The 13,711-nt window shown below is 40.1% G+C and overlaps 1 protein-coding gene across 1 annotated transcript; it reads right to left on the bottom strand.

The window, feature by feature from the left end:
- Positions 1-10,348: 10,348 nt before the first annotated feature.
- On the bottom strand, positions 10,349-12,298 carry LOC105715052 (C-C motif chemokine 2). Its single transcript, XM_012449244.3, has 3 exons — positions 12,138-12,298; positions 11,231-11,348; positions 10,349-10,849 (listed from the first exon to the last, which is right to left on the bottom strand). Exons 1-3 carry the CDS (start codon positions 12,211-12,213, stop codon positions 10,744-10,746), a joined length of 300 nt encoding a protein of 99 aa, XP_012304667.2. The 5' UTR covers positions 12,214-12,298; the 3' UTR covers positions 10,349-10,743.
- Between the last annotated feature and the right edge of the window lie 1,413 nt (positions 12,299-13,711).

Below are 13,711 nucleotides of genomic sequence, written 5' to 3'. Positions count from 1 at the left end.
CTAAACATAGATTTATAATTAGTGCTTTATGTATGTGCCTTTTAAATCAGATACAATTAAAAAATTTAAAAAAAAAGTATTTATACTTTTATGTTTACTTATGTAGTTATTTTTTACCAATGCTCTTTATTTCTTTGAATTACCATTTACTGATCTTTTGCTTCAGCCTGAACTTTCTTTAGTATTTTTTGGAGGGCTGGCAATGTCTTTATTTCATATTCACTTTTGAAAAGGGTAGTTTTGCCTTAACTAGAATCGTTGATTGATTTTTTCAGTAATTTTAACATGGCATGCTGCTACACTTCCATGTTCGTAATGACATTATTCAACATAGTCAAGTTATAAAAACAAGTGTCCATCAATAGATGAATAGATAAAAAAATATATACACACAATGGGATTTTATTCAGCCTTAAAAAAGAAGGTTCAACACGGATGAACCTCAAGGACATTACGATAAGTGAAATTAGTCACAAAGGGACAAATACTGAATGATTCCACTTATATGAGGTATGTAAAATAGTCAAACTCATAGATGCAGAAAATAGAATGGTGGTCACCAGGGGCCAGAAGGTAACCACTATTCTGTTTTGTTATGTGCACCATAGACAATAGACTTTATAGGGTGCTACTCAGGTATCAACTCTTTTGACTAGTGAGGGCAGCCCAGAGAGAGGTCTTGGAGAGCACTGTGGGGCCTTGCTTTGAATTTGAGTTCATGGTGCTGTGACTGGCATGCAATGTTTGCCATGAGCACAGATTTAGAAAATGGCCCCATCCATGCTATACATTTGCCAGGTATGAATTTGATAGGCTGAGGTTTCCTTTGAGCCATGTTGTTCTATGTTATCTGAACAAGGACCAACATGTCTTGGTAAATAGGAGTCAGAGAAAGGCATTTGCTGCTCAATTCCAGGAGAGGCAGTTGAACGACATGATTAAGAAAGGGTTGCCTGGATCATTGCCCAGTTTTCCTGCATAACCATGTGCAAGCTACATATTCGATCTGTTATTCAGTTTCCACATCTATAACAGTAGAGATAATAATAAAAGTAACTTCTTTTTTTTGTTTTTTGTGAAGAATGAGTTAATAAATGAAAAATGTAATGAAAATAATCAGAATGCAGTTGGTGCTCAGTAAACATTAGCTGTCACTGTTATTAGGAAATAAGGATGGGTAGTGGATGAAGAGATACTAGGGAGAGACTCAAATGGATACTGATAGCCTCCTGAACAAGTTGTTCCTAAATCTGTCTTGTATTTTCAAAACTGAGGCATTGAAAGGGGGGTTGACTTTGAGGAAATACCACATTGGATGTAAGGAAAGGAGATGAATATCTTAGAAACAAGGGACAGGCAAAGTCCTAGAAGTCTTGTAAGAACTTGAGATGAGAACTATTCTGGGCCTCAGTAGGATTTTGGAAATTCAGCCAGTGAGGACATTCTCTGTGTGCAACCAGTAATTTAGCTTTGTCCTATCAGGTGTAAGCAGAAGTTACATATGACAACTCTGAGCAGAAGTTAATATCCATCTCATGAATTCCTCCACCCTCCCTTAACTACGAGGATGGCATGACCCAAATGAGATTGCCCCTTTGACTCAGATGCCATACTGCAGAAGATAAATAGAGCAGAGACACAGCAAAGTTTACAAGACATGAAGAAAGTATGAGGTTAATATCAGGGGAAGCTGAGCAAGGAAAAAAAGGAAACCCTCTGTACTATTTTTGCAACTTTTCTGTAAGCCTAAAGTTTGTTCAGAATAAAAAGTTAAAAACACAATATAACAAAACTCATGGGATGCAGAGAAAGCAATGCTAAGAGGGAAGTTTATAGCTATAAATGCTTACATTGAAAAAGATGAAAGATCTGAAACAACGATCTAACCTTATACTTTGAGGAACCTAGAGAAAGAACAAACTAAACTCAAAGCTAGCAGAAAGAAGAAAATAATAGAGAATAGAGCAGTGATAAATGAAATGGAAGAAAGAAAAAAAATCGACGATAAGAATTGTTGGTTTGAAAAGATCAACAAAAATGACAAACCTTAGCTAGATTAAGTAAGAAGAAAAGAGGGAAGACTCAACTAAAATCAGAAATAAAATAGGGAACATTACAATTGATGTCCCAGACATAAAAAGGATTATGAGAGAATACTGTGAATAATTATATGCCAACTAACTGGATAACCTAGAATAAATGGAAAAATTCCTAGAAACACATAGTTATGAAGAAATAGAAAATCTGAACAGACCTATAACTAGTAAAAAGATTATATTAGTAATCAAAAACCTCCCAAGCAAGAAAAGTTCAAGATCAGATGGATTCTATAGAGATTTCTACCACATATTTAAGGAAGATTTAACACCAGTACTCCCTAAACTCTTCTAAGATATTGAAGAGAAGAAAACACTTCCAAACTTACTATATGAGGCCAGGATTACCCTGATACCAAAGCTGAACAAAGGCACTGCAAGAAAGGAAAACTACCAGCAAATATCTCTGATGAATATTAATGCAAAAATCCTCAACAAAACACTAACAAACCGAATTCAAAAGCACATTAAAAGGATTATATACCATCACTAAGTAGGATTTATTTCTGGAATGGAAGGATAATTCAACATACAAAAACCAATCAATATAATATGCCACATTAACAGAATGAAGAACAAAAACTACATTTAATCTCAATTCATGACAAAAAAGCATTTGACAGAATTCAACATCTTTTCATGGTAAGAACACTCAACAAACTAGAAAAACAATGTTGAAATATAAGCTACCTCAACATAATAAAGACCATGTATGAAAATCCCACAGTTAAAATCATGCAAAATAGAAAAAGACTGAGAGCATTTTCTTGCTTTTGCCATTTCTGTTAAACATAGTACTTGAATGCCACCCATCTGAACCAAACAAGAAAAAAAGTCATCTAAATTGGAAAGGAAGAAGTAAAATTATCTCTGTTTGAAGATGATATGACTTTATATGGAGAACACCCTGAAAGTTTCACACAAGCAAAAGAACTGTTTAATAAAGGAATTCAGCAAAGTACAGATACAACACATCAAATCAACACACAAAATCAGACATTTTACATACATGAACAATAAACAGTTTGAAAACAAAATTAATAAAACAATTCCATTTAAACAGCGTTGAAAAGAATAAAATATTAGGGATTAACTAATATTTAGAGGTAAAAACTTGGACAACAAAAACTATAAAATATTGTCAAAAATTAAAGAAGATACAAATAAATGAGAAGACATCCCAGGTTTATGAATTGGAAGAATTAATATTGTTAAGATTGACAGCTTACAAATGCTACTCAAGTAATCTACAGATTCAATGAAATCCTATTAGAATCCCAATGGCATTTTCGCAGAAATGGAAAAACCCATCTTAAAATTCACATCGAATATCAAACCATTCCAAATAGCCAAAAACCATTTTGAAAAAGAAAAACAAACTTGAAGGTCTCACTCTTATCTATTTCAAAATGTATTATAAAGCTACAGTAATCAAAATAATGTCTTATTGGCATAAAGACAGACATACAGACCAATAGAATAGATTAGAGAGCCCAGAAAAAAAATTCTCTTGTATGTGGTCGAATGATCTTTGACAGGGAGGTCAAGACCACTCAGTGAAGAAAGGTCAGTCTCTTAAACAGATGATGTTGGGAAAACTAGATATCCAAATGAAAAGAGTAAAGTTGAACCCTATATCATATCATATACAAAATTCAACACAAAATGGATCAAAGACCTAAATGCAAGATGTAAAACTATAATCCCCCTAGAAGAAAACGGGGAAATCTTTATGATGTTGGATTTGACACAGTTTTTTTTTTTTTTTGAGATGGAGTTACACTTTTTTTGCCCAGGCTGGAGTGCAACGGCACAATCTCAGCTCACTGCAACCTCTGCCTTCTGGGTTCAGGTGATTTTCCTGCCTCAGCCTCCCAAGTAGCTGGGATTACAGATATGCGCCACCACGCCTGACTAATTTTGTATTTTTAATAGAGACTGGGCTTCACCATATTGGTCGCTGGTCTTGAACTCTTGACCTCAGGTGATTCTCCCGCCTCGGCCTCCCATAGTGCTGGGATTACAAACATGAGCCACTGTACTCTGCTGTTTTCTTTTTTTTAAATATATATAACATCAAAAGCACAGGCAACCAAAGCAAAAATAGATAAATGGGATTACATCAAACTTAAATCAGCAGAATGGAAAGTCAATCTATGGAATGGGAAAAAAAATTTGCAAATCTTATAACTGATAAAGGTTTAAAAATTTCATATTGGGCGCAGTGGCTCATGCCTGTAATCTCAACACTTTGGGGGGCTGAGGCAGGCAGGTCACTTGAGGGCCAGGAGTTAGAGACCGTCTGGCCAATGTAGTGAAACCCCATCTCTACTAAAAGTACAAAAAATTATCTGGGCCTGATGGTGCACTCCTGTAATCCCAGCTACATAGAAGGCTGAGGTACAAGAATTGCTTGAACCCGGCAGGTGGAGGTTGCAGTGAGCTGACATCACACTACTGTACTCCAGCCTGGGCAACAGAGTGAGACTCTGTCTCAAGAAAAAAAAGAAAAAAAAAAAAAACTTCTACAGCATCAACAATAAAAAAACAAATAACTAAATTAAAATGGGCAAAGAATTTCATTACACATTTTTCCAAAGATGATATACAAATAACCAACATATATCTGAAAAGATACTCAATATCACTAATCACTAGAAACATGCAAATCAAAACCATAGGGAGATATCACCTCACCTCAATTAGGATGGCTAGTATTAAAAAGACAGAAAATAACAAGCGAAGAGGAGGATGTGAAAAAACTAGAACTTTTGTTTACTGTTGGTGGGAATGTAAAATGGTGCAGCTACTATGGAAACAATATGGTAGATCTTAAAAATAAAATAAAAATAGAATTACCATATGATGCCGCAATCCCACTTGTGGGTATAGATCCAAAGGAACTGAAAGCAGGATCTGGAAGAGATATTTGCATATCCACATTCAGAACAGCATCATGCACAATAACCAAGAGATGAAAACAACCCAGCTGTCCATCATCGAATGAATGGATTTTTAAAATGTGGTATATACGTACAATGGAATATTATTCAACCTTAAAAAGGAAGGGAATTTTGACCCATGCCTTAACATAAATGAACCTTGAGAACATTATGCTAAATGAAACAAACCATTTTTTTATTGCATTTTAGGTTTGAGGGTGCATGTGAAGAACATGCTAGATTGTTGCATAGGTACACACATGGCAGTGTGATTTGCTGCCTTCCTCCCCATCACCTATATCTGGCATTTCTGAAACAAACCATTTACTGAAAGACACATATTGTATAATCCCACTTATAGAAGGTACCTAAAGTAGTTAAATTCATAGAAGAAGAAAGTAGAATAGTGGTTGCCAGGGGCTGGACAGTGGAGGAAATGAGTAGTTATTGTTTAATGAGTATGCAGTTTCAGTTTTATAAGATGAAAACATTCTGGAAATCTGTTGCACAGCAATGTTAAGTATATTAACATTAACACCATTGAAATATACACTTAAAAATGGTAAGTATGATACATTTCATGGTATGCATTTTTTTAACCAAAATTTTTCAAAATTAAAAAAATTTAGTAAAGAGATAATGATACCTTATGGAAATAAGTTATATAGCCTCCAAGATTGACAGTACTTTGAAGAAACGAACAATGTATCTGCTCAATGTATACACTCATTTACAAGGTGGACTAGGAATAAGATGCTTAAAATAAACATTCTCCTTGGACAAGGAAGACTGGGAGACACCCAGCAATGACTGATTTGTAGGAGTTCTGAAACACTACTGGATAGACATCAAAAGGGTCTCTTCCTGGAATAGGAACAGAGGATCTGATCTCACTTGCAGGAAGGGCTTCCTTCTCCAGGGCCCCAGATCCACATCTTGTGAGGCCCTTGCTTGTCCATTTCTTCTCCTTGGCCACAATGGACATGGAACTCAGTGGACATGCCCTCGTTCAGTGGCTGTCATGACTTGTCTCTGGCTCATGGAAGATTCAGAAGTTGTTTTATAGATAGATAGAATAATCAAAGCCTTTTTCAGTCTTGGCTTCTGATTTTCTTGGCAGCATAATTTCCTCAAAAAATGACTAGCACTTTTCTAATCTACCAGTAAAGACATGTAAAATCTTTTTCTACTCGTAGTGCTTGACAGATTTCTCTGCTTCCTCTACACACAACCCAAAACTTTCTTTTAGGATCATGTTTCCAGGCTAGAATGCCACATTGTTAACCCATGCTCTTCTTTAAGCCACTCAGTCAAACTGAAGGGTTTTATGGATATTTTGTGGTTCAACGCATTTGGAAAAAAAAATCCATCCCACTGCCTGGGATGGTGAAACAGTTGTATTTCAAACTCTCCCATGTCCTGAATGTCTGGACTCTATATTCCCTTTTGCTCCTGATTGTTAATTGGTCAAACCTAGGTCAGAGCAAAGGACAGTATGAAAACCCAAGTCAGAGGTTACCAAGACTGGCTGTCAGCTCCAATGACCTGAATATGAAAGAACTGAAGAGCACATGGCCTCAAACTCATCTGTGGACCAGTATCTATCTTCTAAGGAACTTGTAAAATACACCAATGGGAAGAGGAGGCTTCATCCATTTTAACATTCTAAATCAGAATCTTTGGGGATGTAATGATGTTTTGAAAAGACCTCATGTTACTTTAATGTACTTTAGGTAACTTAGGAAGCATTTATTATTTATTTATTTATTTTTGACACAGTGTCTCGCTCTGCTGCTCAGGCTGGAGTGCAGTGGTGTGATCTCGGCTCACTGCAACCTCTGCCTCCCGGGTTCAAGCGATTCTCCTGCCTCAGCCTCCTGAGAAGCTGGGATTACAGGTGTGCGCCACCATGCCCGGCTAATTTTTGTATTTTTAGTAGAGATGGGGTTTCACCATGTTGGTCAGGCTGGTCTCAAACTCCTCACCTCGTGATCCACCCGCCTCAGCCTCCAAAAGTGCTGGGATTACAGGCATGAGCCACCGTGCCTGGGCTAGGAAGGATTTAATGCACAAATTAAATCCACAGCCTATGGACCTACAGATAAAAGGTGACTTGCAAAAGCTCACCTTACAATCTAGTCACCAAACCAGATACAGATCTCAAAGACCAGGTCACAGTGTCCAACTACCTATTGTAAATCTTCACCTGGCTACTGGCTATGGTTGTCTCAGTAGTATCTTCCTCCCAAAGATGCTCACATCCTTGTGGCAGGGCATGGTGGCTCCCACCTATAATCCCAACACTTTGGGAGTCTGAGGCGTATGGATCACCTGAGGCCAGGAGTTTGATACCAGCCTGGTCAACATGATAAACCCCATCTCTACTAAAAATACAAAAATTAGCCAGGCGTGATGGTACATCCTGTAATCCCAGCTATTCGGGAGGCCAAGGCAGGAGGAGAATTGCTTGAACTCAGGAGGCAGAGGTTGCAGTGAGCTGAGATTGTGTCACTGCACTCCAGCCTAGACAACAGAGCGAGACTCAATCTCAAAAAAAAAAAAAGGCCTACATCCGAATCAAATCCCTGTGCTCTATAAGTATACTACCTGACATAGCTAGCAAAGGGAATAATGTGATTAATTTAAGAATCTTGAGATGAAGATGTTATCCTGGATTATCAAGATGGGCTCAGCATAATCACCATATAATCACCTTTTAAGATGAAGGCAGGAAGGTCAGAGTCAGAGACAAGATATGACTATGAAAGCAAAGGAGAGAGAGAGAGAGGTTTTGAAGCTACAGGAAGAGGCCACGAGGTATGGAGTTCAGGTAGCCTCTAACAATTGGAAAAGGCAAGAAAATGGATTCTCCCCTGGAGCCTCCAGAAGGAATGAATATAGCCCTAGGGACCCACTATAGACTTCTGACCTCTAGAACCACAAGACAATGCATTTTTTGTTGTTTTAAGCCATTAAGCTTATGGTAATTTTTTACAGTAACATTAAGAATCTAATACAGATTTTGGTACCTGGAAATAGGGTGCTTCTGTAAGGAACACCTACAGATGTGGAAGTGGCTTTGGAGTTGAACAATGAGCAGAGGGTGGAAGAATTTTGAGCATGACTAGAAAAAGCCTAGATTTCCTGGAACTGACTGTTGACAGCAACAGGAAATGAATGCATTGCACTTGGCATGCTCTCCTAAAACAGGATCTCAATGCCGCCGATGCCTGTGCTCAGTTTCATCATGCAAGGAGCAAGGAATTCCATGCTTAGCTAGAAAAGAGTATGGATTCAAGATTTCTTGAAAATGAATAGATGTGACCTGCAAAAGGAATGTAAGCAGATTAATTTGGGGTTTGACCACATGTATCCCCCCTTCCTCTGCCTCCTCTCCTCTCAGACTGTCTGCCTCAAATCTGCCTGGCATCACAGGACTGCTGCTCAGAAGCCATATGATGAGGTCTCATTTGTTTGCATTCTAGTCTCTTGGCATCTACTGCAATTTGATATTTCACTCCTGATTGGTGATCAAGGCCAAGTACTGTAGGGGTAGAGGAGAGGCAGGGAGGGCTCTTTGACCTGGAGCCAGAGTCAGTGAGTTTTCTAAACAGCTGTCAATAAATTGTCTGCTGACTGATGTATCAGAGTACTTGGAGCTTTGAAGGGATTCCTTAGTTTGATTCAGGGACCCTGGACTGGCTCAGAAATGTAGATGCAGAATCCCCTCTTTTCCTCTACAACTCCAGCTAGTAGAAATGGAAGTTTTCCAAGAGACATGCTCCCAGATTCAGAAGGGAGTGTAAGTTCCCCTAGGTTCCTATTTGTAACACATCATCATCCCCATATTATTGATGAGGGCTCAGAATACCTGACCTGTCCTGACTGACAAAGTGAGTCAGTACTGGCTCTGGGATGAGAACCTGAGAGTACTTCTTGCCAGTCAAAGTTGTCCCCAGCACCTCATGCTGCCAAAAGCACTACCTGCTCTAGCCTGACACAGAGGCATTTCCCCACCAGATTGGGAAGCTGAGAACCATGCAGTTTATTCAGTAGAGCAAGACATCTGCTTTCCTGGATGTTAGGGTGGTCTGGGTGCCCAGACAGGCCAAATGCTTCACAGGTGGAACAAATGTCTTGCAAAGGAGTGCACACTTTAGGTGGATATTTAGGAATAGGAGGCCCATTGTTTAAACGGATGATTCCAGGCTCCTGAGATTGGGATGCGGGGATAGTAATGGAGGGAAACACATTCTGGTTTCAGGGAAGCTGGCCACTTAAAATGTGGATTGAAGATGAGGTTTTCATATCTGAAGTCACAGGTCTTTCTCCTCCATTTACAACATGCAGCATTTCACCCTGCATCACTCATTCTTCTCCAATGCTGCCTCCGAGGTTCCATATTCAGGCCCTTATCCTCATTGCTTGGACCATAGCAATAGCTTCTCACTAGTTCTTATTTCTCTATGTATGTATAAAACCAGTAAGTTACATTTCCTGAAACTTATCTCTGAATCTCTAAACATAGCACTTCCCTCCTCATTGGACTGAAGATTTTCATCATTTTCTTTTAACCTACGAAGTTGAGTACTAACCCTTCACCCTAACTTTCAAATCTCTTGACTCAAACTTCCTTTCTAAACTTCTCATTCTTTGACATTGATATGGGCCTGAATTCCCATCTGATGGATTGTTTTTTTCCCCTCCTTGATGTACACATCATCACTGTTTCTACCTCCAGGTATTTGCTCCCACTCCTCTTTTTCTTCCCTTAATGATCTTGTAATTTTTCTAGAAATGCTTTATTCATTCATAAAGAATAAGTTTAAGTTTCATCATGTCTATGAAACTTATCTAATCATCTTATCAATGGTGATTAAGTCTGTCTGAATTTCCTAATACTGGCAGTGTCTGTATTACTCCCAGTTGGGAGATTAATTAGAGAGGTGCAGATTGGGAGTGGGTAGCCCAGTTAGGGGCCAGTTGCAATATGTTATGGGAAGAATTGCAGGCAGGGTCAGGGGCTGTGAGAAAAGGAATGGGGGTGGGTTCTTGCCAAATGGGTGGCCAGGGTCATTGGGATCTGGGAAGCTGATGTTGGAGATTGGAAGGGTGGTGCTTTAATGCCTAACTGGCCTGCCATAATTTTTTTATGGATGCTCAGAGGAGATCACCCAGTGGAGAAGACCAGGGGTAATCCACACTCCCATTTCTTTAAAATGTGAGCCCCACCCTCTGAAATCATGTTCCTTTGTCACCATCAAGCTCATACTCTCAGCTTTGTAATTTCCTTCAAGAAAACACTGGAAGTCAGGTTTTGTACAAAAATATATTTATTTTGTGTAATAATTATATAATATTCATTTCCACAATAATATTTCATCAATGCACTGGATTGTTAAAACAAAAAGTCTTGTATTGATGATTCTTGCAAAGATCCTCAAAACATCCCAGGGTCTATAGAATTGTGGTTCACAGAGAAAAGGCAATTTGCCTGAGTCTCTTTATATAAAAAACATTAGTACCATGGAAGATAAACTTAAAACATCAATAACTTAAACAATATTAACATTACTTAAGGCATAATGTTTCATATCACCAAACAGAATTCATATCTTTTGAAATTATAATAAAATAAAACAGTATCTGGGGAAAGCTAGGGAAAAATAAGTTAGCTGTAGATTTTGGGGTTATGGAGTGAGTGTTCAAGGCTTTGGAGTTTGGATTTGCTTGTCCAGGTGGTCAATAGAATCTTCAACCCACTTCTGCTTGGGGTCAGCACAGATCTCCTTGGCCAGTATAGTCTTGAAGCTGTGGGGAGGGAGGACACAGTTAGATGAAGTTCCTCTACAGTTTTGGCCTAGGAGTGCAACCCATTCTACACCAACAGGCTGCTGTGGGAGCTAGAGGAGAAGGCAGGTGGAAGGAGGGAACCCAGGGCAAACTGCTCCTATAGGTGTCCAGGTGGAGTCATCCTGACTTCAAGCTAAAGAAATTGGGGTGTTCTGAATAGGCACCCAGGTGGAGAGTGATGTCAGGGGTCACTTTTTCCCTTTGTGACTTAGTTTTCCCATTGGTAACCTTTGTATATTAAGTTAAATAGTGCATTCTCTGACTCTAGGTTTATGAGGCTTGTCCCTTGCTCCCTGAGGAAGAACTTTGGGCCAGGGAAGATTGGTGTGCTGAACTCACATCACAGCTTCTTTGGGACACTTGCTGCTGGTGATTCTTCTGTAGCTTGCCAGCCTCTGCAGTGAGATCCTCTTATTGGTGAAGACATAGCAGCAGGTGACTGGGGCATTGATTGCATCTGGAAAATAAACCACAAAGAAAAAGCATTTTAGGATGAACTGGATTCTTCTGATCTTAGAGCAGGAGTCATGAGAAAAAAGCAAAAGGAAGGCAGGAGAAGAAGAAGAGCTCATTAAATCCCAGTGCTTCTGCCTATACCTCAGTGCTAGAATGTGATCTTTGAAACAGTGACTCAGTTTCCCATGCTGTAAAATGGATATACAACATTGATAATGGACAGAGAGAAGGAGGAGCTGTTAAAGCCAGATAACTCCTACAAGTGTCATTAAGAGGGACCAATAATCCAGATGATCAGCACCAGGAAAGATCAGCTGGAGACCCCTGCTAGGAGTCTCCTTTTAAGCTCTGAATAGTCTATGCTTGGTCATGAGATCCCCTGATATTCATTACCTCTGCAGAGCCACTGTCTCTAGAAGCTGAGATGAATGAAGCACAGACCAGATTCTGGGTCTCCAGTGTGTCTGGAAACAGCCCACACACCCACCCTCTCTTTGATCATGCTGATCCCCAAACTCTGCTGGAAGCAGCTGGGAGAGTAACTGCACTGAGGGTATTCCCAGAGATGGAATACTGGAAGGAGCTGGATTTGGGTTTCACAGCTGGAATTCTAGTTTAGGCTCTGCCTAGCAGCAGCTGTATGGTTGGGCTCACCCCGGTCCTTTTCTGAATCACCTTTTCTTGGAAAAGCAGCGTTAAAGCAAGACTGTGGGTACCATGTCTGCTTGGATGGTCCATGATAACTCAGAGAGAGGACAGTGCTTCAAGGAAAAGCAGAGAGGGGCCTTACCTGGCTGAGCAAGCCCCTGGGGGCTGAAGGTGGCTGCTATGAGCAGCAGGCACAGAAGTGATGCAGAGATCTTCATGCTGGAGGTGAGGATGCGAGCTTCAGTGTGAGAATTGTATGTTTCTGGGTTGGTCTCAGCCTCTCTGCCCCTCTGACTGCTGCCTCTTGTCTTTTATAAGCAAAATAGGGGCAGAGTCAAGCAGGAGGAGGGATCTTCAATGAATAATAAGTGGGTTGTTAAATTTGCTGAGCAAATGCAGCATACTGGGGATTTCCAGGAAGTAGAAAAGGGAAGCCGTGGGTCAGGACGAGACACTTTTTCCATTCACTGCTGAGACCAAATGACCAGATGAGGAGGATGAGGTGCCATTAAGCCTAGGCTGACCACAGATGTGAACTAAGAGGGTTATTCTTAAGGATTCTGCTTTCTCTGAAGTGAAAACTCTGCAGAAAAGGAAGGAAGCGAGGAAACTAGATGAAAGCATGTCAGGCTCGCTGCCAGCTTACCTTCAGGCCACAGTCCAAGAGGCTTGCCAGCCAAGGAAGGACCTCTGAAACCTTGGCGGGCTCGCTGGCAATGCAATAAATCCGTTTGCTCATTCAAATGCAGGATAGTGGCACAATAGAAGCCTAGCAGAACTGTAGGATTGTGTAAACACTGAATTAAATTCTAAGGGTTCTAGGGTTTCAGACTGGGACAAAACTATGGACATCATGTGGTGTTGCAGAAGAAATGCCCTTATCATACAGAGTGCTTACTCTGCCAGGAATATTCTCAGCCCTTTACTAATATTAAATCTGTAAATTTCCCAACTTCATCTAGTAGGGATTGCTAATTCCTATGTTATAGATCAGGCGACTGAGCCACAGAGGGGTTGAATAACCTACTCAAGCTCCCCTCAAGCAGAGAATCCAGGCAGCCTGTCCCCAGTGCCTGTGCGGCCACCTCTATGATATACTGCTGGAAGGGAATATGCACAAGTCCTCTAACCAGTTGCCTGCTTGGGTCCTCTCTCTGTCCTCAGCATCTTCCAAATGGGCAGTCAGCTAAAGGAGCGTCTACAAACATTCCTTGTGCTTAAGTCATTATGAGTTAGGAGCCTGTGGTTAGCACAGCAGGCAGCAGTGGGCAAGAAGTGCATCCCTGATTATGGCAGCTCTTCTCCCAGCTTCCTTCTTGATTTCCAGGGGACATGAATAAGCAGAGGAGGAGTATTTCGGGAACTGAAAAGCCTGGCTTCATTTTTCGGTTGTGCCTTAGATTTCCTCAGAAACCACAGAATCATACTAATAAAAACCCAAAGACCTTAGAATTCATTTCAGTGAATTCTTTTACAAATATGATAGGGTTACTTGAGGCATGTTAATGGCTGAGCTGAGTTTAAAATTCTGGTCTCTCTATTCTCCCAGCCCACTGTCTCCTCCTTCTGAGTCTTGCAGTGCCCTTGCCCAATGGGCATGCAAGGACTAGTGACTCTTCTTTTATAAAGGGTCACTGAGGCAATGTCTATAAATGCATGGGATTTCTTAGAAGAAAACACCTGTCAATCACTACATTTGTAATAAGAAATGGGTTG

The sequence above is a fragment of the Aotus nancymaae genome, unplaced genomic scaffold (assembly GCF_030222135.1).
Source record: "Aotus nancymaae isolate 86718 unplaced genomic scaffold, 86718_ANA_hifiasm-v0.15.2.pri h1tg000072l, whole genome shotgun sequence".
NCBI classification, from domain to species: domain Eukaryota; kingdom Metazoa; phylum Chordata; class Mammalia; order Primates; family Aotidae; genus Aotus; species Aotus nancymaae.
Note: the sequence above shows the minus strand (reverse complement) of the source record. Positions and strands in the feature narration are given on the sequence as shown.